At 23.5% G+C, this 27,445-nt stretch overlaps 5 protein-coding genes across 7 annotated transcripts; 2 read left to right on the top strand and 3 right to left on the bottom strand.

Annotated features, from left to right (window-relative positions):
• Window positions 1–276: 276 nt before the first annotated feature.
• LOC122713410 (sodium channel protein Nach-like) lies at window positions 277–2,364 on the bottom strand. The gene is made up of 5 exons (XM_043933841.1): window positions 2,231–2,364; window positions 1,802–1,994; window positions 1,530–1,690; window positions 1,154–1,303; window positions 277–955 (listed from the first exon to the last, which is right to left on the bottom strand). Exons 1-5 carry the CDS (start codon window positions 2,362–2,364, stop codon window positions 277–279), a joined length of 1,317 nt encoding a protein of 438 aa, XP_043789776.1.
• A 3,943-nt stretch (window positions 2,365–6,307) lies between these two features.
• LOC122713222 (tyrosine-protein kinase transmembrane receptor Ror-like) lies at window positions 6,308–18,166 on the top strand. 3 transcript variants are annotated; one of them, XM_043933477.1, is made up of 9 exons: window positions 6,308–7,235; window positions 13,364–13,579; window positions 14,094–14,182; window positions 14,287–14,427; window positions 15,277–15,439; window positions 15,909–16,192; window positions 16,603–16,776; window positions 16,988–17,146; window positions 17,751–18,166. In XM_043933477.1, exons 1-9 carry the CDS (start codon window positions 7,178–7,180, stop codon window positions 18,048–18,050), a joined length of 1,584 nt encoding a protein of 527 aa, XP_043789412.1. In that variant the 5' UTR covers window positions 6,308–7,177; the 3' UTR covers window positions 18,051–18,166. The 3 variants fall into 3 exon arrangements, with proteins under 3 accessions (XP_043789412.1, XP_043789403.1, XP_043789419.1); XM_043933468.1 differs by having other exon boundaries at window positions 14,266–14,427; XM_043933484.1 differs by lacking the exon at window positions 14,287–14,427.
• A 1,780-nt stretch (window positions 18,167–19,946) lies between these two features.
• On the top strand, window positions 19,947–22,067 carry LOC122713710 (heat shock transcription factor, X-linked member 4-like). The gene is given in 4 exon segments (XM_043934433.1): window positions 19,947–20,596; window positions 21,413–21,512; window positions 21,724–21,767; window positions 21,770–22,067. Coding segments are annotated over 4 exon segments (654 nt in total). The 5' UTR covers window positions 19,947–20,146; the 3' UTR covers window positions 21,830–22,067.
• Window positions 22,068–22,123: 56 nt separating this feature from the next.
• On the bottom strand, window positions 22,124–24,328 carry LOC122713482 (GPN-loop GTPase 1). The gene is made up of 5 exons (XM_043933991.1): window positions 24,207–24,328; window positions 23,417–23,674; window positions 22,953–23,317; window positions 22,545–22,774; window positions 22,124–22,466 (listed from the first exon to the last, which is right to left on the bottom strand). The coding sequence occupies exons 2-5, from the start codon at window positions 23,652–23,654 to the stop codon at window positions 22,127–22,129; spliced, it is 1,173 nt and encodes a 390-aa protein (XP_043789926.1). The 5' UTR covers window positions 23,655–23,674; window positions 24,207–24,328; the 3' UTR covers window positions 22,124–22,126.
• A 743-nt stretch (window positions 24,329–25,071) lies between these two features.
• On the bottom strand, window positions 25,072–26,397 carry LOC122713686 (replication protein A 32 kDa subunit-like). The gene is made up of 2 exons (XM_043934378.1): window positions 26,048–26,397; window positions 25,072–25,577 (listed from the first exon to the last, which is right to left on the bottom strand). The coding sequence occupies exons 1-2, from the start codon at window positions 26,277–26,279 to the stop codon at window positions 25,111–25,113; spliced, it is 699 nt and encodes a 232-aa protein (XP_043790313.1). The 5' UTR covers window positions 26,280–26,397; the 3' UTR covers window positions 25,072–25,110.
• Between the last annotated feature and the right edge of the window lie 1,048 nt (window positions 26,398–27,445).

Here is a 27,445-nt window from a genome sequence, read left to right as displayed (position 1 = left end):
ATTATTTTTTTAATTAAAGAACTTATTATAATATATTTACAACTATTTATTAAAAAATATATTATTATAAATATTCGCATAAATAATAATATAAAAAATTATCATTGTGATATTATTCTCTTTCTATATCTATCTGATTTTTAAAATTTTTAAATTTTTGTGTTTGTTTAAAAGTCTAAGATTTAAACAAAATTATTAATGATATGCTTCATATTACTTTTGCATTAAATATAATTTCAACAAAATGAAATATAAATATTAATTTTTTGAAAAGAATTAGTCGAGATATATATAGTATTTTGGATTAGTATTTACTTTCTGGATAGGATATTTTTCTACCACATAAATGGTCATAATATTATATTGTTTCCGAGATAATCGAATTACAGCTCCACAATAAGTTCTAAGAGTAAAATAATATCCAAATTCTAAAGCTACAAAAATAGAAAATCCTAAAAAAAGGCCTGCAATACCACCGAATGATACAAGTAAATCTAAATAACCAAATCGCATTTCTCTTTTATGGAGAGCTGTTGGCCAGTTTTTTAACATAATTTGATTTTTATTTTTACCTTCAAATGTTTTCATACTTTTTACACTATATGATGTATGGTCACAAAAGGGCCAACAATTACATTGGGTTTTATCGATATTAATATTGTTTAAACAAGGATACTTTGAAATTGGACATTCTGTCTTATCGACAAATGATAAAAACCATGGTAAACATTTACAATATTTAAATAGTTTATCGGTTATGCAATCAATTTCGCAATCAATAAGATTTTTACTCTCTTGCTTATAATAACATTGTCGTTGTCGAAGAGATAAATATTTAATATCAGAAGTTGTATATGTTATATCAACAACAAATTCTATATCTAGAGATTTATCTACTATAAGAGATCTTTCACCTGGTTCTGGACTCGAATTATTTTGTTCCATGAGATAAAATCTACAATATGAAAAATGAATAATAACATATAATAATTATATTAACATTTTTTATATTCTACTTTATACATTATATAATTTTTTAAATATAATCAATAGCATTTATGATAAAAAAATTATTTATAAAAATTAGATTTTGATATAAAAAAATGATTGATTTGAATTAGGTGAATTAGTCGATTGAATTAGTAAATATTACCTTAAAGGAAAACTTGAATTAGGGATTTTAAATTCAAGATTCCATGAAATATCTATATATTTAAGTGACTCTAAATTTTTAGATTTACAACATATACCCACTGCAGTCAATACTTTCGTAAATATATTTTTACATGATCTATTCATTCCTCTAAAAAACAATATAATTTATAATTTAACCAAATATAAATGAGTTTTTTTATAATTATAATAATAATTATTTCTTTTTTCTAAATAATTTTGTCTTATTTTAAAATATTAAACTTTGAGTAATTATAAATATGTATATAATATACGTATATAATGTATATAAAGATAATATTTTTAATTTCATAAATGAAACAAAAAAATTATACATATATATTTATCATATTTACCTGTATGCACAGTTACTAAATAAAGAATCACAATCAAGTTCCATCGCTTTAAAAATTTTTCGAAAATTGTTTTTATTTTTATAAATTGGATTAAATGATTTCACATCAATATATTTTCCAATATTCCAATTGTATAATTCCTCGTATACATACATTTCATTCTATATATATGTATATACATATAAATATAATGATACAAATATAATATTAAAATATTTCAAATAAAATATATAATTCAAATAAAATAAAATTATATTTAAAAATGCGTTTACCTCAAGTATATGCGAATGATTCAAATGAATCCAGTCGAAGCAAATAAAGATTTGAGGAAATTCGATATTAATGTGCTCTGTTAATACATCTACTCCGGTTATTGTTGGTTGCGTTTGAAATTTGTTCAAGATAATTACGATTGTAATAAAAGTTGCTATTATTGATGTCACTGATAAAAATAACCATATTAATCTGCGGACAATTATATATATATAATAATAATAAGTAATATTAATATAGCAAATTGACAATTTTTGAATCATAATTTTTAAAATTTGATTTTCATATTTTTCGATTTTTTAATAAATAAATGAATAATTTTTAGAATGAAATATATATAATATGTTAACTAAGATTAATTTATTGTTAATTAATGTTATTTAATTTACATAATTTAATATATTAATTATATAAAATCATGATATTACCTTTCCCATTTAGGTCGTGTAGTATCCACGAAATATGGAATGCCATGTAAACTATTCTGCAACAAATATTCTCTTGATCTATATTTCAAACTATTACGTAATTCTTTTAAAGATATATTATACTTATATTTCATTTTGGATCAACTATAACTATCTTTATAGTTATACTAATACTAAGTAGAATAAGGAAATCTAATTGATCCCTTTCTCGAATTGCATGTCAAGTTTGAGCATGTATTATGCATGTTGTGCACATAACACGATTAATTTATCAGCTTTATCAACTAAATAGAGAAAAATATGATTTTAAATTAATATATTATAAAGTATAATAGCAAAACTCTATAAATATTCGTAATATAATAAAGCATTTTATTTAATTATTTAATTTCAATTATTTAAAGTATTTTCAATTATTTAATATATTTAGTACTATATTTTATTTTTAAATAAATAACAAAGATATCATAGATTTATTTCAGTGCAATTATTTCACATTTTCCTTGCAATTAGCAGAATATTATCATTTTGAAAAAATAACAGAAATATCTTTTTTAATCGAAAAATAAAAAAATATGTTACATTTCCTATTTAAAAAAAAAACAAAATAAAATAATATTTATTGTTTTTTCTTTTTAAGCTGAAAAACGATTGTCTACAGGAAACTATCGATAACTATTGGTTTATTCGAAGTATTGTCTTTCGAATATACGTTTTTCCAGTTGTATCTCGTCATTTAAGAATCGGCCATCGTACGTGAAAACACAAACATTCCTCATCTTCGTGTCAGCTTCTTTATTATTTTAGACCACCCCCTCTTACGACCACCATCTGCATGCATACCGACGCTGTTCCGGTGCTCAAGGAAAATCGGCGATCAGCAACTTAAGCGGGTGTAAACTACCCTCTTGATGTCTTCCTTGGATCCAATTTCATTTAAAAACTTCCCATATTTCGGAACGTAATGGGAAAAGTTATCGCTTTTCACCGTCAATATTGGAATATTGTTTTCCTAACCTAAAAGACATATTTTGTCCATTAAATATATTAATCGAAATTTCGTAAACTTCGAAAAGAAATATCATATAGAAAAATTTAAACAGTAAAATCTTTATCTTCTTTCTGAGTTACTTAAATTTTTTTGAATGAAAAGAATAACGAGGACAACATCTCTCTCTCTTTTTAATCGAAATTATACACATCGAAATAATAAAAAGCTCATCTAGAAGTAGAGCAAAAGGAAGAAAAAAAAGAAGAGGAAGAAAAATGTAAAAAAATTCGCTTTGTTCAGGAAGACGTTTGACGCACGGGCGAGAAAATACTTCGGAGAAAAAAGAAGCGGCGCTATTCTTGCGTCCAGGTGTGAGCCTGTAACGCCAGTGTAAATATACAACACTTACGCCATTCCAAAGGAGCCTCTTCGAAAACTATTAACGTATTCCTCTTATATTGCGGCTTCGCCGACCATTTTTCCGTTCTGGCCCATTTCTCTTCCCATTGGACCGTTTCGGCACATTAAGTGGCACGTGTTAGAGAACTTAATCAGGTGGACCACCGTTGTCAAACACCCACCGACACGATCATCGTTCACGTTCGTCCAAAGATTTCAAGTGTCATTTCGAAAGCACCCGTGATTTCGAATTTGAGAATGACTTTCTGTATTGTCAAGTGTAACTAAGCGTGTGATCTATGAACATTAGGATGCATAAATATACATAAATTGATTCTTCTGAATGTCCTAAATAAATATTTCATAGTGTTGAAAAAAAATGGCGAATTTCGTTTAATCCTTAATTGGAGTGATATAAATTTTAGAAAAATCGAATAACATTTGGATCTTTACGTAGATTTTCGAAAGATAAGTAGATACAATTGTACTTTTAGAGATAGAAAAAAATTATTAAACAGAATAGAAAATTTTCCTTCACAATTATTACCAATGTAATTACAATTCGATTATTATACATATTCTTCATACAAGTACGTAATTGTCCTCGATTTTCAATGGATGTAAGCTCAATGTTATGATAGAAATTTATTATCATAAGATTTGTGACTATATTATTATAATAGATAATGTTTCACTAATTTTATTTATGTGTGATATATGACTGTTATGTCGATGAACTTTTCTTAATTGGTGACTTTTCGTAATTGATCTGCTTCTTGTTCAAATTGATTAGATTTCAAAACTTTTCATATACTTAATGCTCAACATCGTTCAAACTGAAATGGAATCGGATTACTGCGCGTCAAGAATACGATAGTAATAAACGATCAAGCTAATAAACTAATAATATAATTTATTAAACAAACAATTTCTGGAAACTTACTTTTATAATGTATTTAATTTTATTATGAAACATCATGTGTACAACGAATTTTGTCTATGATGAAAATAAAAAAAATCAATGTTTTTCTTAAATTATTTCAATTGTTAAACATTTAACGATAACAATAATAAAACAAATTACGAATTTTTAAATAATTAATTCGTCAAGACGAATAATTTACATATTTACGTATCACGTATCGTCTAATTTCATCGTAATGAAGATTTGATATTTCAATATGACGTTAATAAACATAACATGATTTTCATTCCCATGATTTACGTAACGCGTTTAAAGAAGCAAAACAACGATTCGAAAAGCTAATTTTTACATTACATCCGATTAATCGAGATTACACACATATACGAGAGATGAAAGATGGTGTAGTGGTGGTGATCTGTTTATCGCGATCAGAAGCTGAAAAGTCAAGTTATTCACGAACAGAGTGGCAGAGTGGGGTAAGTGGCGCCCAGTTGGACACCAGTGTATCAAACTGATCGCGATATACACTGGTTAATTATTAGTGGCGCAAAATGCAAGCCATGTCTTTACGAATAACTCTCCGACAGATTTGATCTTCGTGTTTTTTTTTTTTTTTTTTTTTTATTATTTCTTTACTTAAGTCTCCTTCGAGATCTCATCTTTAATAATTCTGATAGTGATTGATAGCCTCGTTGTAACGCGAATCCTTTGGAGAGGTTCATTAAATATCCACGCATACTTGATCAGGCCATCCAGGGATTGGACAATATTTATTTGAAACGGATGTTTCAAGAGATGGAATGAACGAATAATTATATTTCATTGTAATAAACGATTGCCTTATAAATTATCTCTCATGATATGTATTATTCATTTATATATTGTAATTTATGAAATATTTAAAGATGAAAATGTTTGCAAATAAATATCAAAATTTTATTTGAAAGCCAGTTTTGAATCAAAATATATTTAAGAATCAGAATTTTAATTTTACACATATTTTTGTAGAATTTTTGTCAATGAGTAAATATGAATCTTTGCACTCAAATATTATTCTGATCTGCAAGTTCATATCTGAGTTTTGAATCATAATAAATTATAATATTGTACAGTTGCGTTAACAATTTATTTTTTATACAAATTGAAACTTAAACTTGTAGAAATTAAAAAGAAATTTTGTCAAACTATTAATAATTACACATCACATTTGTTTAATTCTCAAAATAAATTTATACGTTTTTAATAATAATAATAATTATTAACAATTGATTAAAAGCATTAATATATTCATCAAAGTGTACCACTAGTACCCACATAAACTCTCAAAGAAATTTCCTACGATCAAATCGATCACGACACACGAAAAAAATTAAGTTTATTCGATTAAAAGGAAATTTCATCCATGCCTAATAATATCGTGGCCCAAGGGTGGAGTCACGTAAGTTGGCACGTGTCAGAGATTAAAAGGCGCAACAAGAGGCCTCTACCCTTAAGTCGGCCGAAAAACCGACGAGATTACGAGGAACCACACCGCTTCTGCCTCTCCCCGATAGCGTAGGTCGAGCCACGACGATGATGAACTACGGCTCGTCCCTCCTCGCGTAAATCCTTGCTCGGTCTAAAATCCATGTGGGTGCCGTGAACACGCTTCGATCGTGCCTGTATGAGTGACCGAGTTCCCTTGTGTTGCACGCCAATACGAGCGAGTTCTCGAAGGCGGTCTTTAGTCGGTCTTTAGTTTCGAATAAGCATTCGTCGAAGATAGAGGACCCCTCCTCGATTTATCCTTTAACCGGCGGGTTTCCTCTTCCGGCTTAACTCTTCGATCCTTGTCCCTCGATCCTTGGCCCCAAAAGTTTCCAGCTTTAATCCCGCTGGACCTTGTACGGTGTTTCGAATAAAAATGAATTTATCCTCGAGTCGACTTTTTAATTTTCAATTTTTGAAATTTTGATAATTTGAAATTTGGAAAAATACCAAAATCTTAGTAATTATAGAATTTTGGAAAAAAAGAGAAAAATCTTCCACAAAATTTGCATTGTTCGGTGAACCATCCGGTTAAAGAAAAAAAAACAAAAAAAAAAAGAAGCAATTCGAAATTTAAAATAAAAAATTGCTTCGAATTCTTCGATTATCGAGAATTTTGAAAAAAAAAAAAGGAGTATTTTTTTTTTTGAGAAATTTTGAAACGAAATTCGTGTCGTCCATTCCAGAGGAATCGTTTAGAGGATTTTGAAAAAAAAAAAAAGAAAAAGAACTTGTTTCGGATTACCAAATTGTGAAAAATATAAATTGAAGCTGTCTAATTAAAGGGATGCAGACACAAAGAAGGTGACTGTTCGTGGTTTGATCGATTCTCGAAGGAACTCATGAAAAACCTACTCCTCGTGTGGTCCAATCAGTGCGAACAATTGATTTGCAAATATTACTGTGTTATCTATCTATGTGATCACTTTTTTTTACAATGTAAACCAATGACGCGTCGAATTCTGAGCGTCAGACTCGTTGATTCTCAAAAGTTTAGAGTGTAACGATGGATCAAAGCCAGGGAAAAAGTGAAGGTCTTAGTGCGAAACGATAGTTCTTTTTTTTTTTTTAAACGGGGGTGGTTTCCTTCCATTTTGGTCCCAGAATGGAGAGGAGAAGAATGCCAAGGAGAAGAGGCCTTTCCTCCGCGGAAATTCGACAAGGTGAGTAAATATATTTTTATTCAAAAAGCATTGTCAACCCTTCTATAAATTTTTATACTTCTAAGTGTAACGCAAATTAAAATTTCTCATTTTGAAAATTAAGAATTAATAATTGAATAAGAAAAAATCGACACGAAGAATGCAATTTTAAAATTTAAAATTCTTGGAATTATGCATTGAGACCAAGAACAAGATAAAAAAAAAATAATCTGATGATTCGCGAATGTATTCTCCATTTGAACCCACCATTTTCTCTTGTGTATATCATAAGTTCAAATTTTTACAATTTTTTGAGCGAACAAAATTTTATCAATGTTTCTTTGTTGCTGTTAAAAAAAATCGTTATGCGTAATAATGATCCCTTGATATTTTTATTCAAGAAGAAATTCTGAGAATTAACGTTTCAACCCACTTGGAAACCACTTTAAAATGAAAAATTTAGAAATCAAATCAGTGAGAAATCTCGTTAACGTTGCGTGACATTTTGTTTACTAAAATTTCCAAGATAAAAACTACATTAACGAGAATATAATAAATTATATTAAATATTGTAAGACGATAGAATAACAATATTTGCATTACAAAATTATTATAAATATATGTAATCATATCGTACATGTTTAATAGTTGTTGATTAGAGAAAAAAAAAAAAGGAAAAAGAGATAAATATATATTCTTCATAAATATTACGAAAAAGAATAATTTCTCTATTACGATAGATTAAAAAAAAAAAAAAAACTCGGTTCTTCTCTTGATGCGTCGCAGCTTTGAAGCGTAATTTATATTTTCTTAGAACATAGAAATAAACTGCGATTAAATTGCAATCAAAGTATACATTCAGAGATAAGCTGTTTATTATTATTTATTAATATTTCTGGAATAATTAAGAGAAAAAATTTCTAGAATTAATATTTGAGAAATTTAGTAAAAAAAAAAAAAAATTGTTAAATGTTGAACACGTTACAATTTTTGTAAGTAATTTGTAATTAAATCTTTATTCATATACATATAAATTGAATTATATTTATAATATACGTATACGTCTTACCATTATACAATAATTATAGTCATTTATCCGATCGACAAACAGGCATGCGTTGTATTTCGTTTTGTTAAAAAAAAAATCACGAAAAATATATGACAGTTAAAGATGAAACACATATTCATCCAATATGGAAATATACATATAACGATAAACCAGCCAATAAATTTGATATAAATTAAATAATAAATTAAATGCATTAGAAATTCCTCGTATGATTCATGGTTAATCAGTATTTGCTTTAATAAATAAAGGAAAATTAGGAAAAGTAAACAGTAAGAAAAGATTTTTCGAGTAAATGATAATTTTTCTTTGATCTTTCTAATCTTTTTTTTTTTTTATCATCTTTTCTTATCATTTATCGTGCATTGCAATCATTCCTCTGTGAATATTTATAATTTTCTTCTTTAAAGAACAAGAAGAAACAAAAACTTGAAAATAAAGAAATGATAATGTTCGCCATTTTCCTTATCTTTTTCAATTTGGATTATCTCTTTTTGACATTTTATCACCGTAATAATTCTTCTTTATTATTTATTATTAAGTATTTATAATTTTCTAGAAAAATAACCTTTTCATTGCTCTTTATATATTTTTTTTTTGTCATTATATTATTTAAATTATTATTAACGTATAATCTTTTTTACAACACAAAAATTATGTAAAAATAATCAACAGTTATCTTTATAATTATATACTAAATATATATAGATATATTTCAACAGATTCAAAGTTCAATTCATTTATTTCCCGCCAATCTAATATAATCGTATCTTCTAGAGATAAACTCATGTGCTACAGACAAGCACAAAGGCACCAATTTGAATACTACAGATAATTATTACCAAGGAAGAAGAATCTCTTTGGTTAATTTGTTTGTTTCACGTGTTAATTTCACTAAATTCTATCTTGGACAACCTTGAAATTTTGAAACATTAAGCTTGTCATGAAAAATAAAACATTAATAATTACATTAAAACAAATTAAAATTGTGCAATATTTCTATTTATTGTATATACTTCTTTTATTTATTTTTATTTAATAATTCTTATATTTTTAGATTAACTTGATTTAAATATTTAATCGAAAAATTTATTATAATAATAAAAAATTAAAAAGTATTTTATTTTCCATCTTGATTTGAAAACATATGCAGAAATTTCTTTAGAGATAATACTATAAACAAGTTAAAAACTAAAATTCAAAATGTTGAAAAGATAAAGCTATTTTACTCGTATCTATATTAGAATAAATATTAACTGCTCTTAAAATATCGAAAAACCGAGTATAAAAAAATTAACCCTATTTTTCTGACTCTAACTTATCTTTAATATCGACATGTTCGACCTTCTGATAACGCTAACCTAAAAGATGATAACCACGTGCGCAGTATTCAAATTTTTCAATAACATTAAAAAAACTTCTTTAATGATTATACAAAATTTGAAAAATATTTAATTCAATTCACTATAATTCAAAGCCAATTTTTATTAAAATAAACTATTATAAAGTTCAATGATTGTTATATGTGCTGAGAAAAATAAATTATATTAATTATATTATTTTATAGTTTATATTATGAATAAAAATAGTCTTTTTTTATGCAAAATATAGTAAGATATATTTTATTATTATATTATTAATTATTTGAATTAAAATTCATTATCTATTGGATTAAAAACTATTACTTATGAAATTAATTAAATTTTCTTATTTTCAAAATCTCTTATTCTATATTTAAAGTAATTTTAAATATATATAATGATTAAAATTATAAAAAAAAATTTTTAGAACTTTATGCTATTTTCTGTTTCGAAAACAATGGTGGCTGATTTAAAGAGGATTTCAGATAGAAACGAAATACAATATCTATCGTATTATACATAATATAAATTTAGAAGAATACATTATCCAAGCAGATCCATTGTTTGCTTAGTATTATAGCAAACAAGCAATGTAATGATGACACATCAACGAAAAAGAAAGCGGGTTGCTCATCGTTATGTTAATCCCCTGAATGTCGTAATTCTCTTTGCTACCCTATTATATTTTTAAAATTTCGCACGAATATGCAATTTAATAACTTAATAAAATTTTCACTAAAAAAAATTGTAGATACAACAAAAATTTTACGTAAATATTATTAATATTTAAATATTCCAAAACTCATACATTTATGATAATTTGAATAAAATTTATTTATAATAATTCAATCATTCAATACAAATGATTTTGATCAAAACTTTGATTTTGTTCAAAATTATTCAAATTTTTTTTTCTCAATAACAAAATATAAATATATTAATATATAAAGAACAAAAAAAATATGTTTATAATTGTCATTTTAAAAAATGTTTCAAATTTAAATTTATATTATTTATTTGTTTATAATTAATTAATTTTTTAAATATAATGTTTTTATCTCTTTTATTTATTTTAATCTTATATCAAAGAATAATAAAATTAAAAATAAATTCAATTTACTTTCCAATTCAATTTGTTTCTATAATTTAAGAAAATTTGATAAAACTATTCTCCCAACATATCGTGAATAATCTCGTTTTATGATGGACGATTCAGTTGCGAATCGTTTGGGAGGATAAACCACCCGCGCATATAATGCCCCTATTGTAGTCTCTGGTCTAAACTTCGAATTTGCAAATAAACGTAACTCGATGTGTACATCCACGTTGAATGCTTTTCAGTTTCCAAAAATGATGAATAATGAAAATTGCAATAGTAGATTTTTAACAAATCACATTACGTTTTAAATTGAACAATTCTATATTTTAAATTCAAATTAGGATTTCATAACAAAAACAGATTTTATTAATTTTTTATGTGCAATTTCTATAAATACTATTTATAATTATATCACAAAAGAATTATAAAATTTTATTAAAATTTTAAATTGTGAATCTCATGATTGAAATTGAATACAGATCATTCTGAGTATATCAAACATGAAATGTAATTTATCAATTTTTTATATATCAAAAATATATAAATTTATATTTAATTAAATGAAACTTGAAATTAAATTTAGAGAGAAAGAATTGTTAATTGTTTAAGAGAAATGAAACTTGATATAAAAATCGTTGTAAGGGTGATTCTCTTACTTTGCGTCAAAGTACGCTCGATATCATAGGTCACGGTTCACCCATCGACTTCCACGTATACTGTTAATAACAAAGTGCAAAGATTACAAATGATCTAGGTAACAATGTTGAAAAAGATATAAATTTAATTAAATAAAAATATAAGTAATAAAAATATTCGTTCGAAGATTTCGAACTTGGAAATACTAGATTTACAATTAGTATATATACTTCCGCGTGTTTGTTTGATAAACAATCCCATTTCGTGGAATTGCAATTACTGGAATGCTCATTGTCAGTTGCGTTATTTCTAATCTATATTATTCTCATTGTTGAACTTCCATTAAATTTTTCTCTCGAAAATCTTACGATTAATTTTACAAGTATTACTATAATATCATTTTTTTAATTAAATTATATGTTCTTTAACCTTTTCAATAATTACATTAATTAACATTAACATTAATTAACATTATTAAAATTACCTATAATGTATTTCATCTCCAAAAAATTAATGTAAAAAATTCAAAATAAATCTATAAATTTATATAATTGATCAATATGATTTATGTAAAATTTTTAAATAAAGAACTTGGAAAAATTTCATACTGTATGCAAACAAGTTATTTCAAAAAATGTCCCTAGATTTCTTGTATATAGAGACTAGTTGTATAATTATACTGCGCATGAGCAATTCCATCCGTATCGAAGACACGGAGGTCAACTTTCATATAACATCTTTTAGGGTATGAATACATTTGAAAATATTATATTATTCTCTCGAAAATATTTCTATAAATTCACATTAATTGCATCGAAAGTTATTACCTAAGAATAAATTTCATTCTTAATGTGAACAGTATTCACTATCGAAAGATAACTTTCAAGATCAAGTTGAGTTTTACTTTCAATTTTAAGTATCCTTAGGTTTGATTTATTGAGTTTTCTTAAATGAATTGTCATCTTCTCAAGAAAATTAAAACTTAGGAACATTTACTAGAAATCGAGCGATCTCGTGAATACGGGCAATCTTCGTTTAAGATGCATAGTAAGAGAAGAAATACGGGGCGATAATAGGTACACATAGCGAGACTCGTTGTCGGAGAGCGCTGACCGCAGAGATAACGCTTTGACCCGTTACAAGCTTCAAGCACGAAATGAATGCCTTCACTGTCTCATCCAAGTCGGGCCCAATCCAAATATGTAGCCCTTTTTCTTACCAGCTCGCCCTTTATTAACCGTTACCACTGTTATGCCTAAGTTCCTAACCTAAATTCGACTGCTTTTACCTTAAGCCTCTATTTACTTTGAAACGAAATGAGTTCACGGGCTCTTGGGATCCTTTATATCATTTCTCGGAAGATCTATAATTTATTTTAAACGAGATTCATATCAATTTGAAATTAACGTGAAATGATGAAATAGAATTAATGTATACAATATTTTCCAGACTAGGAGAAATCCAGTTGGACTGAATATCTGAATAAAATTGGGACCTATTATTACATCTAAAGCGGTTAGACATTTCTTGATATGGTTGTAACCGAATGTCGTCATTATTCAGATAATATATCATCATTATTACTTCCTTATTACAGACCTACGAGAACCGCAGAACCATAAAACTATACGATTAAGAAGATTAGAAAATTATTGAAACTATTCTGTTCCATTATCAACCACTAAAGATATATATATGTTGGATAATGAAAATAATGAAATTGAATTGTATTTTTGTTATAATATTTCTCTGAAACACCACTGAATATTGTATACAAACAACTCGTGTTTATATTTAACATGAAAAATGCAATTTTTGTTTCATAGAGTATTTGAGCTTAAAATATATCTTTCCCTTTTCAAGTTCTATAGTACATTCCAATCCATGAATATTTCATCCAACAAAATTTTTATTTGTATTTATAAACTCAATAGACATAGTCATTGTAAACTGACATAGTTGCGATAACATATAAATATTGTTTCAGAATTATCAGTAAATGCGTCCACACAACAATCGGAAGTAATAGCGAGGTTACTGCCTATCAACGGGAACCCCGAGATCACAGGATGCAAAGATCGACCTCATATTTGTGGAAAAGAAGCAGCATGTCGTAGCTTTAAAGACAACACATCCAAATGCGTCTGTCCGCACGATCTATCCCCACCAACAACGGATTTGAAATGTCCAAATCGTCTAATAGGTTAGAATCACATATCGATATTTTTTTTATGTCGGACGCTAGAGATAAAACCAGAGCGATCTAGGGATCACCAGATTTTGAACTACATATTTTTTCATTTCATAATGCTTTAGCACATATTATTATTTATTATTTTACAAATTAAATTTAGATACTATATATTATATCTTCCTATAAAATAATCTTATAAAACAAAAATTACTAAGTTTTTATTAAATTATATTTTTGAACAAAAAATTACTATACTAAAAATTACTTGCTTTCTTCTTTATCCGATATTATTTTATATCAATTAATAATATAAATATAATATAAACATAATTAAAGGCATTAAAACATTGAACTTAATTAATTCATATCACAATTAATGTGAAATAAATTTTAATTTCAATTAAAGATAGTAAATAAATAATATTTATAATTAAAATTGATAAATGTTTTATTATTAATCTTAAAAGAAAGAAAACAATCTTTTTACAAATATTTGTTAAATATTATTTTTTTTTTTTTTTAGTTCCCCTAACACCTCGACCTATACCCAACATAATCCCTCCAAATGGTAACTCTACCAACAGTACGACTGCTCTTCCAGAAGCAGAACAGGTAATTATTATCAATTGTTCTTATAAATATCATCTCTTGATTTATAAATATGCATACAATCTTTTACAAACATAGTTTTGTAGTATTTTCATACTGTTCAACAGGCAGAGCGTGTGAGACAAAAGGTACCTGAAATAATAGGAATCACCATAGCATTCGTCGCGGTATTAGCAATATTGTTGAGTATAGTCTACTGCGTGAAGAAAAGAAGTTATAACGTGAAATCACAGAGGAATTCTCTGGATGTATGTCAATCAAATACATAATATTGAAGTGTTTCTTCAAAACTAACGTAACATTAAAAAAAAAGAAAAAAAAAAAATTGTTATTTATAACTCATTTACAAGATAACTTTAGATAAACGGAATAATAACTTTAGTCGATTAATGTAATATTATATTTTTGAATACAATAAATACAATGGTATTGAATACAATAACATTTTTGAGTATATTAATATATTTCCTGGAAAGTCATATTTTTTTTTTCCAGTGCGAAAGTGAAATTGAATTTTATAATTCATCTATATTTTGTTGATAGATGATAATAATTTTTTAATATTTATTTTTTTCTTTTTTTATATTTAGAATATTTCAAATATTTTTGAATTTAAATATATATTAAAACATTTTTAATAATATATAAAAATATAAAAGGAATATCTATTAATTAATATAATATAATTTTATTTTATTAAATACAATCTTTAATAACACATAAATGAATCTATTAAAATTGAATAATTAAAACTGATATTTTTTATTTTATTATTTTTATTATATTAAGAAATTCTAGAAATAGGCAAAAAGTTTATATTTTATTTTTTTATTACAATTTCCTCTGCATATAGTTGTATTTATTGTGAATAACATCAAAATAATTATATGTATAATTCATACATACACATATAGCTTTGAATTAGAAATCTAATAAAATATATAATTTTATTTCATCTTTCAAATCTCTATCTATTATATAAAACTATGTTAATTTTAACTTCTTTCTTATTAAATCTACATATACTGTCAATAATAAAAAAATAATTAAATAATTGAAAAATTGTTATGAAAATAGCTTGCATATGTTCACTTCAGGGAACACCGATGAATCTGAAAAAGGGATTGCTGCTAGCGAATAAGTACACACCTAACCCACAGTATTTCAGTTGCGCCTCGCCGGAAGTGTCGATTCTGCAACGTGAGTCTCTTGCATTTTTGCAAGAAATCGGCGAAGGATGTTTTGGAAAAGTATATAAAGGTATAAACTAAATTAAATAGTTAAAAATTAGTAATTTTTATATAAGTCATCAAATAATTTTCTTTTAGAAGCTTGAAAAATTTATTTAAAAATTTATTTCAAATTATTATAAAAATTCGTAAAAAATTAAATTAATAACAACAATTTAAAAAAATAACAAATAAAAAAAATAAACAATTTAATTAATAGATATATAATATATCCATTATATTCTTCTTATTCAATATTGAATGATCACTTATTCCGTTTAAATCTTTCAAATAATAAAATATTTAAAAATGAAATAATCATTTAAATTAATATAGATCAATAATTTTTAATTGAAAAGGCAAAACATTTAAATAATTGCTCGAAAAATATTATTTAATTAAAAGTAAGCTTTCAGAATGAAATTACTTGTGAAATAAACCAGTATAATAAAAAAATTGAAATAAGATAATTGAAAGAAATAATTCTTTCTTTTTTACAGGAGAATTATGTATTGGAGATTCGAAAGAGATCGTCGCTATAAAAGTTTTAAAAGAGACTGCACCGCGAGAAGCTGAAGAAGATTTTATGCGAGAAGTCGACATCATGTCCACTTTTGGGCATAGAAATATTTTGTCGTTGAAAGGTGCAGTGCTCCGTGAAGGTAATAGTAGTCCATGGATGGTTTTCGAATACATGCCGTATGGAGATCTCGCTGAAGTTTTACGATCGAACTCTCGACAATTTAATAGATCGCCGAAACCTGAGATGCAACCTTTAACTGAGGTAAAAAATTATTTAAATTCTTCTATCTTCTAAAATTGCATGCAAGTATTTCAAACTTTTAAACTAGGAAACTTTTTATTGAAAATATTCAAACTCATATAAACAACATTCGAATAATTTGTCATTTGTTTCCCCTAAAAAGGAATGTATTTGGAAATAAAATTTTTGAAATATATTTTAGACAGATACTGCTAGTATCAGAGAATCACTTTCAACCATTATGAAAAATATTCCGAAGAACAATTTGCAAGAGTTTTAATCTGAAATGGATTTTTTTTTTCCTTTAAAATTTTTGAGAATTGCTTTTAAGAATATTTTTTCAGTAAGAGAGTGACTTTCATTCTGAAAAGAAATTTTTTTAAAAAGATTATGAACGATTGACTGATATTACAATCTTAATTATGTTTCAGGAGTCTTTACATTGGATAACAATCCAAATTGCAGCTGGTATGACATATTTATCGGGTCAAAGATTCGTTCATAGAGATTTGGCATGCAGAAATTGTCTAGTTGGTTATGATTTCATTGTTAAAATAGCAGATTTTGGAATGTCACGAGATGTTTATACTTGCGATTACTATAAGGTAATTTACATAATAAATTAAAATATTTTAATAGAATATTCATATGTATATTATATTGAATTTCTATTATTTATTTTATTTTGCAAAATTGTTTATATATTTCATGATTTAAATTTTGAAATTTAAATTTTAAAATAATAATTTTATCGTAATTTATTTTCACAAATTTTTTTATACAGAATAAATAAAACAAGATCTTCATTGTTTTCAGATAAAAGGTTCTAGACTTTTACCAATCCGTTGGATGTCACCGGAAAGTGTAATGTATGGACGATTCACATTGGAAAGTGACGTATGGAGTTTTGGCGTTGTTCTATGGGAAGTCTATTCCTTTGGCAAACAACCATATTACGGACATAATAATGAAGAAGTAAGTAAAATTATATGTAATCAATTTTTAGAGAAATTTGTTATTTTAAATTAATCAAAATTACACATTTTTATTATAGTTTTGCATTTAAAATGAATATTAACATTGCTATGCTAATACTATATATCCATATAATATATATTCATACAATATATTATTAGAATAATAATAATCTCCAATTATTATTGCAAGATTAATAATATAATCTACAATCAAAATCTAGGTTTATAATAATATATATATTAGTTCATCATAAATATCATCATGTCGCGCTTTTATACTATTTTACTACTTACGTAAATTACACATCACAGTTTTGCAACATCAGTTTTGCAACAGAAATAAATACTTATTTATAGTTATCATCTTTTTCTCTGTATGTTACAATTTTAAATATTTTAGTGATAAAGAAATGAAAAAATAAATGGTACTTTACTGAAAATTATTTACTGAAAGTTATTGCACAGATCAGCTTCATAACAGGAATAGACATTTCTTTATAATTATCATCTTTTTCTTTATGTGTTACAATGATCTTAAGTATTTTATATTGATAAAGAAATGAAAAGATAAATGGTTTATTAAATTATTGTGATACCTTCAGGTAGTGAAGCTAATTTTTCAAGGCATAATGCTTATACCTCCAGAAGGATGTCCACCATTTGTCTGCCAAATAATGCGAGAATGTTGGAAAACTGATCCTAAGGATAGAATTAAATTTCCGGAGATATTAGAAAGATTGGAGAAAGTTAAAGTTAAGTCAATTCAAGATACGTTACCAAGGCCACCTCAAGGTCCAGTCACTATTCGTACACCAGACGTATTAGATCCTGATGGCTATTTATTACCAGCACCGGCAAAACCCCACGAATACTTGCAAACTTTACCATCTTTGTCCGATTGATATTGATAAAAATCATATATGTTAACAGAAGTTCATAAAATAATTAAAATTTCTAAATTGGGAAAAAAAAATAGGATCAAATAAATCGATAAAATTCGTTGCAATTTTCTTAAAAATTATTTTCGTAATTAAAGATGGATATATTTTTAAGATAAAAAAATTATTGAAAAATACAAAATAATTTTTTTTTAATCGATATAATATTAATAAATTCACAAAAAAAAGAATGAAGGAATATAAAATGGAGGAGGATAAAATATTGCAACGATATGAAACGATATATTGCAAAAATTTGGAAATTTTCAAAAAGATAATTTCTTATGTTATTTTTACACATACATATATATATATATACATACATGTATATATTATTATACTTCGTCTTTTTTGATTTTTGTCTTTTATAGCGTCCGGATTGAAAGACTGATATGAATCGATTTTGATAATATTTCTGTATAAATATTTTGACATAAGAAATTTAAAGATAGTCTTGTTTTAATTAATTTAAATTAATTATATCGTTATTATTGATATTAAATAAGAAAATTGATATTAAAAGAAAAACATACAATGAAATTCAAACATTCATACAAAAAAAAAAATAAATATGAATTAAAAAAAAATAATAAATTATAAACTGTTTATTGTAATCAAAATTGTAAATTCTATATATATATATATATATATTCATTTTGTTAAAAAATTGTTAAAGATGAAAATGATAAGAACACGAAGAAAATTATCAGAGATATATGATATTATGAAATATTTTTTATCTTTTATGAAAAAATAAATTTTTTTTATATATAAATTGTAACAATATCTTAAAAACTTTTGAAACGAAAAAAAATATATATTTGTTCGATTATAATGATTATAATGTTCGATAAAAATTATTAATAAGTAATTATTAATATAATTCATTCAATTGTTTAACAACCGATTATTATTTATCATTATACAGTAGATAATAAATAATAATTGATTGTAATTAATTTTTTTTTGATAATTTTTATCTGTAATAATATTTAATAAAATGAATAATATATCAATATTTTCAATAGATATAATTTAGAATAAACTTTAATCGGTTATAATTATTGATTTGTAAAAATGTAATCAATAGATATATCAATACAATTATTGTAATCGATTATTGAAATACAATAATATCAGGGAAATTATGAGAGTTCGATGTATCGAACTTTCATTGTCCAGGAAATAGTATTAATATTCTATAATATTAAGAAAATGTGAAATAATACTTTTAATAATTTATTATTAATTATGATTATAATAATTATTCATGCATTCGTATACTATGATTTTTTTTATAACCTCACTTTTTTTCAAAATGATAGTTTGATAGTTTTGCATTGCGATAGTTTTGTATAAAATATTGGAATTGTATAAATTGATGCATAAGAGACATTTTAAATACATTGTTGTTTTTTAGTGTACGAATCATTGTATTAAATCATAATGTTTTTATTAAATCTTATAATATGCATTTCTTAAATTTTATGTTCTATTTTATTTATTATACGAAACAGAAAAGATAAAATATATAAGTAATAAAATTTATAGAGAAAAAAATAAAAACTTCAGTATTAAAACATTTAATCTTACGATTTAATATGTACTGGTATGTGTTGTTTTTTAGCAATATATACGTCATGATTTATATTTCAAACATTAAAATTTTTTCTTATATAAACTCAGCACTATAAAAAAATATGTAAAAAATGATAGGAATATCGTAGATCAATTATATTATATACATATATATATATATATATATATAATGTATACATTATATATGTATAATGTATATACATTATACATATATAAAATACACATAAGATTCAATACAACAGCTTTCATATCCAAAAAATAATAAACATTTTAAGCTCGCGCCAAAAGGTTAAAATAATTCGATATTCTATCAATTCCGAAAGAAGAAATATTGTTGCCGTGATACGATAGTTTTTTGTTTGCAAAAGATACGCGATTAGATTCGAGAAAACAAGACTCTTATATTTAGTTTTGTTCTGTGTTCTATCAATATAACTAGAAACGTAACTTCGAAATCGAGCATGTACGACGATTGCATATTTCTTTCGTTGCGATTTCCGCAAAAACTGTGGCGTATAGTGAACGAATGTAAGAGTGGCGCGATACGTTGGAGTTTAAACGGTAACACAATTCTTCTCGATTACAAGAAATTTCAAGAACAGTATCTCGACGCGGGCAATTCTATCTTCAAAACGAAAAATATTACAAGTTTTATCAGACAATTAAATCTTTATGGTTTCCGGAAAGTAACATCCCATAATAGAGATCCGATTTGTAATTCTCATAATCCGGACGTTCACGAATTCTTGCACGAAAACTTCCGTACCGGCAGACCAGATCTGTTACCAAGGGTGTACAGGAAAACAGCGGGAAAATTGAAACACTGTCAACGACTTAAAGTGAAAAATAGCGCGGAATTGAATTTTTTAAGCAAGGACTCCGATCACGTATCGCGTTTGCATATGTGCCGGGTAAATAAATTATTTAATTTTTCTTTATATATTATACATTGTATTACAAAACTTTCATATAATATTCTAGTTACATTTTAAGTTACATTTCTTAAAAATACGAATTATATAAAATTATTATATGAGACTATAGATTACTATAAGAACAAGAAATGAAAACTAAATTTAAAGAAGATAATATTTACTAAATTAATTTTATTTTAAACATATTTGTTAGAATTATTATATATATTTATATATTAAATTTATTATGTTCATATATTTATTAAAAGAAATATGTATATCATCAAACAAAATTTAATTATTAATAACCTAACAAATTGCATTTAATAAAAATATATATCTTAGACATTCGATTTAAAAAAAAATTATTATTAATATAATTAATAATTTTCAATAATTTTTCATTCATGCTATTTCATTTCATGCTATTATATAAATTCTATGTTTTAATATATAAAACTAAAAAGATCATTATTATCAAAAAAATATATGTATATTTTATATATATATATAAAATTTAAAATATTAAATAACAAAAAAAATAATTTAAATATTGATATTATAAATAATCAATTTTATGTATTAATTATATTAATTATATTTAAAAATTTTGAAAGCATACAAGATTAAATGATTTTTAAAAATATTATTTGTAGTATTTTTAAATATGTATATTGTATGAGTATAAAATATTACAAATATTTAAAATCAGCTTATTTCTAATCGATATTATTTTAATTATTAAAATTTCAAAAAAATTTGTAACTATAATTGTTTTAAATTATATTTTAATTATTCCATTATTGTTTTTAGTTGGCGTTAACGAAAGCCTTAGAACAAATATCGCGAGAATATCAACAAACACAAAATCATAGAATAAAAGATGAAAATACTTTAAATTCTTCTGAAAAAGGTATAATTTAATATTTAATATCAATATTTTTAATATTATAAAAATCATATTGATTAATAAAATAAAAAATTAAATTTTATTATTAAATTTTTTTAGAATTCTAATATTAAAATAAAAATAAATAAAAATTATAGAATTTCATTTCTTTATATGCTCCATTCTTTTTATATAAAATTATATTAAAAATTAATTTTAAATGTAATAATTTCAGTATTTAATCTTGGCTTATATACATCACAAAATCATGAATCATCCACCATAGACTGGATTACAAAAAATTCGATCCCAATTTCTTCAAAAAAGGAAAACTTAAATGATACACAATTAACTTCTAATGTTTATGTAAAGTGGACAAATTTTTCTAAAAATATTAATTAAATTATTTGTAAAACTATATTTATTATTTTGAATTTTCAGTATTATTGCAAGTGTTTTAAAACACTTAATAATATCATAATATCTATTTAAAAAAAATAATTATGTAAAATAGTAATTTCTATTAAATGTAAAATATAAAGTTCAAAATATAATGTATTTATATTAAATGTACAATTTGTTTATCAATAATAAAATTTATTTTTTAATATATATAATTAATAAATAATAAAATTATATTATGTATTATTACTTGTGGATTGATTAACTATATGTTTATTTTGTTGTATTTTGTGTCTGTTTAAAAAATTTTTGAAGGATTCAGCTTCTTTTCTTTCTTCTTCATCATCTTCTTCATCTTTAAATGGATTTTCTGTACCTTCTTCATCTTCACTTGATTCATTACCAGCATGTTTTAAATATATATCTGAAATTTCTCTTCCACTATTGATTGTTGTTATTAATGATATACTTTCTCCTGAAACTTCTTGACTTGCTTTTTCAAGTTGTTCTTTTTCTGTTTTTTGTCGTTGTGCGTCTCGTTTAATCTTCATTTTTTCCCAAATTTTTTTATATTCTCTTCAATAGAAAATTCGTTTTTTTATATTTCATACTATTTTATACAAATATTTAATATTATTCATATATTTAATTTACCTTTCATATTCTTCTTCAGCATCTTTAATAAGTTCAAGAAACTTAGTAATACCAGCTCCTGTTGCAGCAGAAACTCCACAACTACGTAAGTGACTATAGAATTCATCAAGTGCAAGAGCCATACTACGTGTTAAGTTACTAATATAACTTGTTTCTGAATCTAGAGCTTCTTGGAATGCTTCAAAATCCTGCATCCAGTCTACTGCATAACTATGTTCAACTATATCAATCTTAAATTTATAATTATAATTATATTGTTAGATTAATTGCTAGATTAACTACTTATATACTTTAATAAAATTGTTTCTTATTCAAAAAAAAATCCTTATAAAAATATATATTATTATATATCATATATGATATTATTTTTAAAAAAATTTCATATTTTTATAATATCATAATAATTACCTTATTCATAGCCACAATAAATGGTAATTTAGTCTTATAAAGTATAGAACATGCATAAAGCATGTTAGACATGAATGTTACAGGATTAACACTTCTTACAGTATCTAATATATATACTATAATTGTTGGAAATTGAGATGCTAAAGCTTCTGTTATAATTGTTCCACTTGCTGACCATGTAAAAACTTCTATTTGTCCAGGTGTATCCAAAATTACATATTCATGCTCTTTACCTGCTTTATCAATAAGTTCTATGACTTGATCAAATTTTGTAGAAAAAAGATTTAATGCAGTAACAATACCACCATTAGGTCCTAAACTATATTGTTTCATTACTTCCTTGTAATTCACAGTATCTCTTATATCTAAAACATTAGAAATGTAATAAAACATTTATAATTAAAATATTATATAATAATTATTATTATATAATAATTAAAATAAATAAAAATATAATATATCACCTATGTTTGCTGGATAAGGAACTTCTTTACATGCAGGATCCAAATTTATTACATATGGTTTTCTTAATTTGTATAATACCGAAACAAATCTTTGTACAAATGTAGTTTTGCCAGATCCAGCCATTCCAAGAATAATAATACATGTCGGTTTTTTTTCTTTAGTATTTGATTGGGCAGATACATCAGTTTGCATAAAAGTATTGTATTTAGAAGATTCCATAGATTCAGAAGTATCCATAGATTCAGATATTTTAAATTCTAATAATGAAATGATTATAAAATATATGATTATATAATATAAAAAAATTTAGAATTAAATTTTTAATATTTTATAATATATTATAATATATAATATTCTATTTTTTTTTTCTTTATATAGAAAGATTTATTTTTTGCAGAGAGAGAAATTTTTATTAAAAAAACGAAATAAAAAATATTATAAAACAATATGTTATAAAAATTATTAAATCTTATTCTTATAAATTAAATTATCTTATTCTTATAAATAATTATATTTATATCATCATTATATTTTTATTTTATAGTTATATATATTTAATATTAATACATCAATTTCTAACCTCATTTTTAACTTCATTATTAAAGATTAAATGTATAAATTTTATGAAATATAATCAATTAAATAATCAAAAATTATATAATTAATCTCAAGAAAAAAAATAATCAAGGACTATCAAATTAATTTACAATTATAATGTAATTTTAATATTCTATATTTGATAAATATAAACAGCATCTAATATTTTAAAAATTTCAAAATATAACTTACATATATATTAATTTTTTATAAATATTTTTATAAATTATAAGTACAATATAAACTTTTTACAATAAATACTTTTATCGTAATACAATATAAACACTTTATCAATCATATAATTGATAGATATTAAAGAACCACCTAGCGATAAATAAATGAAATACAAGTTAGATAGTGCATTTATATATAAATAAATGGAAAAATTTAAAAATCCAAATTTTTTAGTAAATTTTTTATTTCTGAAAATTTAAATGTTTTAAATTTTTAAAGAAATTATCTAAAATTTTGTTTATCTTTTTTTTATTTATAATTTTTTAACTATAAGCTGTCAAAGGATTATCTGAATAAAATAAATTTCAAATTATTTCTTAAAGTTAAATTTATTTCTTATCCTTTAATATGAGTGTTTAAAAGTTAAATATTGAGAAATTTAAACTTGAATTATCGAAAATAAATCATATATAAAAAATATTGCAACTTTAATTACTAGCTACTAAAATTTCTGATACTAATTATAATCTTATATACTATTATAATTATAATTATAAGATTTCAATTTATATCAATTTATATCAATATATAAAATACGTCGGTTGATTTTTGCTATACCAATTATTTTTATAACAATGAATTATGAATAAAATGAAATTGTAAAAAATAATTTTTGTATTTTGTATTTTGAAATATAATATTTTATTGATTATTTATAATATTTATAATAATATTTATAATAATATTTACAAAATATAAAACATAAAATATTTACATTTCTTATGTAAAAAACAGAAACTTAACATAATAATTATGTAGAACATATTAATTTAATAAATTTAATAAAATTAATTTTAATTTAAAAAATAAAATAAAAATTTTATTTTTTTTTTAAATAATTTTTTTTAATAATATATAATAATTAAGTTGTTTTGAAATGATTATCTGTAAATGTACTATAAATATGTCCTTCATTTATAAGAAAATCAATTATATTATCTACATCTATATTCTCTGGCACACAAGTTTTGATAACATTTCTTTCTATTCCATTTTCACTATTATTTTTTGCTTGAATAATGTTAAAAATTATGCTTTGTTCTTTAGTTAATCCAATAAAGTTATCATCTATCATAAAAGCATTATCTGTATTAGATTTTTTATTTTGTTTATTTAACATTTTCTGAGATTTTAATATTACATAAGTCACTTCTAATAAATGATTAGTTAATTCATTTAAATGAATCAAAGGCCAAATCCTTAAAATTAATATATACTTCTTTTCATTTTGTTCCCTTAAATGTCCATATATTCGTACATAAGTATTTAAATTAATTAATGGCTCTGATATTTTTCCTGTTTCTAACCATTTGAAACTTTTGATGTGATCTATAAATTAATATATTTATTACTTTTATTTTTTCATATATATATATATATATATATATATATATTCGTATACATATATCTTATAAAAAATTATAAAAGTATGTAATCTTATTATTATGAAATCATTAATTAGAAGTAATATAAATAAATTATATATAATGATATAATAATAATATTACATATCATATAATATATTAATAATAAATAAAAATTAATTATGTACAATATAAATATTATAATTAATAAATAATAAACAATTATATTAACATTAATAATCTATTTGAGAAATAATAATTTACTTTGCAATTTAATAATGCAAATTTTAATTAAATATAATATGATAAAATATGTTTTGAATATAAAATTTGAAAAAAATTACGAACAATTAAACTAAATTTCTATCCATATAGATAATAATTTAATATCTATATGAGAAATAAAAATTATATCAAAATATTATTTTTTTATACCTGTATCATCTTCTATTTCATATGTTATTTTAGTATTATTTCGTTCTATATAATTCACAATACCAACAAAAGTAAATACATGATTTTGTGATTCATTGTTAAATGATTTTATTTGTTGAATCATAACCGGAATTATTTTAACAATTCTTCTTGCAATTTTTTTACTTCCATTATTTAAATCACGATCATCATTCAAAAATCCATTAGCCGCAATATTAACGTTGGCCCACATTATTATTTATAATTAATCGAGTGTAAATTATAATGAATAAAATTTAATAATAAAAATCTCAATCAATATATTTAAATTTTATTTTATTAGAAATTCTAATAATAATATTTACTATTTGTTCATATAATAAATATTAATTTTATTCGTGTAAATTTATAACGTATTTCTAATGCGTAATAAAAAAAACAAGTGAATACTCTATGTACATATAATATGCATTTGCTGTCACGATGGCACAGAAGTAAGAATAGTTTTTTTTTTTTTAACAAAAGATTCTCCTTCCTTTATTTTTCTCATATATAATATCTTATCTATGCCATTTACATTACATCTATCGCTTATTAAACAATAACCATGCTGGAATTATTGATTTTTTCATTCGATTTTTTCCACAATATCTATTTTTAATTTTTTAATTAATTAATAAAACCTCATGTATCTAAAAGGAGAATAGATACAAAAAAGAGCAAATAATGGAAGAAATATAGAAACAGAATAAAATTATAATAATATTATTGTTAATATAAATTTAATATGTTTCAGTTCAATTATTCCATTTGGAAATGAATATAATTGAGTGTCAATTCTCTTTATCTTAATAAAATCATCGATATTCCTATGAAAGAAATTAAGAAAGTTCTGATGAAAAATACAGGTACTCACTCTAAAAATCAAATTTTAAAAAAAAACATATGATGATTAAAGCTTTAATGAAACTTTAAAAATTCATTGAGAGAAAAGATGAAGAAAAAAGATGTTTTAAAAAATATAAAGATGTTTTAATAGATATATTAACAATAATAGAGAATCCACATATAATCATGATAAATAAATAAATTAATAGTATATAATATTATAATATATAATACTAATTGTATATAATATATTTAATAATACATTGTGTACATTTTATTATTCAGTACAATAACAATTCTCTTGTATCTACAATCATATGTAACTGATTCATTATTTAAAAGATTTTATCTTCATTTAATGTTCCAATTTTTAGACACACTGTATAATCAAAAAAATATAGCTATATCTTGAAAATAGGAATATACAATCTTGACTATTCGGAATTTTTCGTTCTATTTCGAACTCGCACTTTTTTGAAACTCTTTTTGTTATATAATACGTATATGTGTACATATACATGCCTATATTTA

Source organism: Apis laboriosa, unplaced genomic scaffold, assembly GCF_014066325.1.
Source record: "Apis laboriosa isolate Shangri-la unplaced genomic scaffold, ASM1406632v1 scaffold112_cov148, whole genome shotgun sequence".
In the NCBI taxonomy this organism is placed as follows: domain Eukaryota; kingdom Metazoa; phylum Arthropoda; class Insecta; order Hymenoptera; family Apidae; genus Apis; species Apis laboriosa.
This window is presented reverse-complemented; position numbering and strand designations above follow the sequence as displayed.

What these genes read in the sequence shown, in the direction of transcription:
- LOC122713410 (XM_043933841.1), bottom strand. Translation starts at nt 2,364, where the DNA reads ATGAAATATAAGTATAATATATCTTTAAAAGAATTACGTAATAGTTTG. An exon ending in ACACGACCTAAATGGGAAAG is followed by an intron (nt 1,995 to 2,230) that starts GTAATATCATGA and finishes AATTGTCCGCAG; the next exon opens with ATTAATATGGTTATTTTTAT. An exon ending in TTTAGTAACTGTGCATACAG is followed by an intron (nt 1,304 to 1,529) that starts GTAAATATGATA and finishes ATTGTTTTTTAG; the next exon opens with AGGAATGAATAGATCATGTA.
- LOC122713686 (XM_043934378.1), bottom strand. Translation starts at nt 26,279, where the DNA reads ATGTGGGCCAACGTTAATATTGCGGCTAATGGATTTTTGAATGATGAT. An exon ending in TGAAATAGAAGATGATACAG is followed by an intron (nt 25,578 to 26,047) that starts GTATAAAAAAAT and finishes ATTAATTTATAG; the next exon opens with ATCACATCAAAAGTTTCAAA.
- LOC122713222 (XM_043933468.1), top strand. Translation starts at nt 7,178, where the DNA reads ATGGAGAGGAGAAGAATGCCAAGGAGAAGAGGCCTTTCCTCCGCGGAA. An exon ending in AGATGCAACCTTTAACTGAG is followed by an intron (nt 16,193 to 16,602) that starts GTAAAAAATTAT and finishes ATTATGTTTCAG; the next exon opens with GAGTCTTTACATTGGATAAC. An exon ending in ATACTTGCGATTACTATAAG is followed by an intron (nt 16,777 to 16,987) that starts GTAATTTACATA and finishes CATTGTTTTCAG; the next exon opens with ATAAAAGGTTCTAGACTTTT.
- LOC122713482 (XM_043933991.1), bottom strand. Translation starts at nt 23,654, where the DNA reads ATGGATACTTCTGAATCTATGGAATCTTCTAAATACAATACTTTTATG. An exon ending in TCCTTATCCAGCAAACATAG is followed by an intron (nt 23,318 to 23,416) that starts GTGATATATTAT and finishes CTAATGTTTTAG; the next exon opens with ATATAAGAGATACTGTGAAT. An exon ending in TTATTGTGGCTATGAATAAG is followed by an intron (nt 22,775 to 22,952) that starts GTAATTATTATG and finishes TATAAATTTAAG; the next exon opens with ATTGATATAGTTGAACATAG.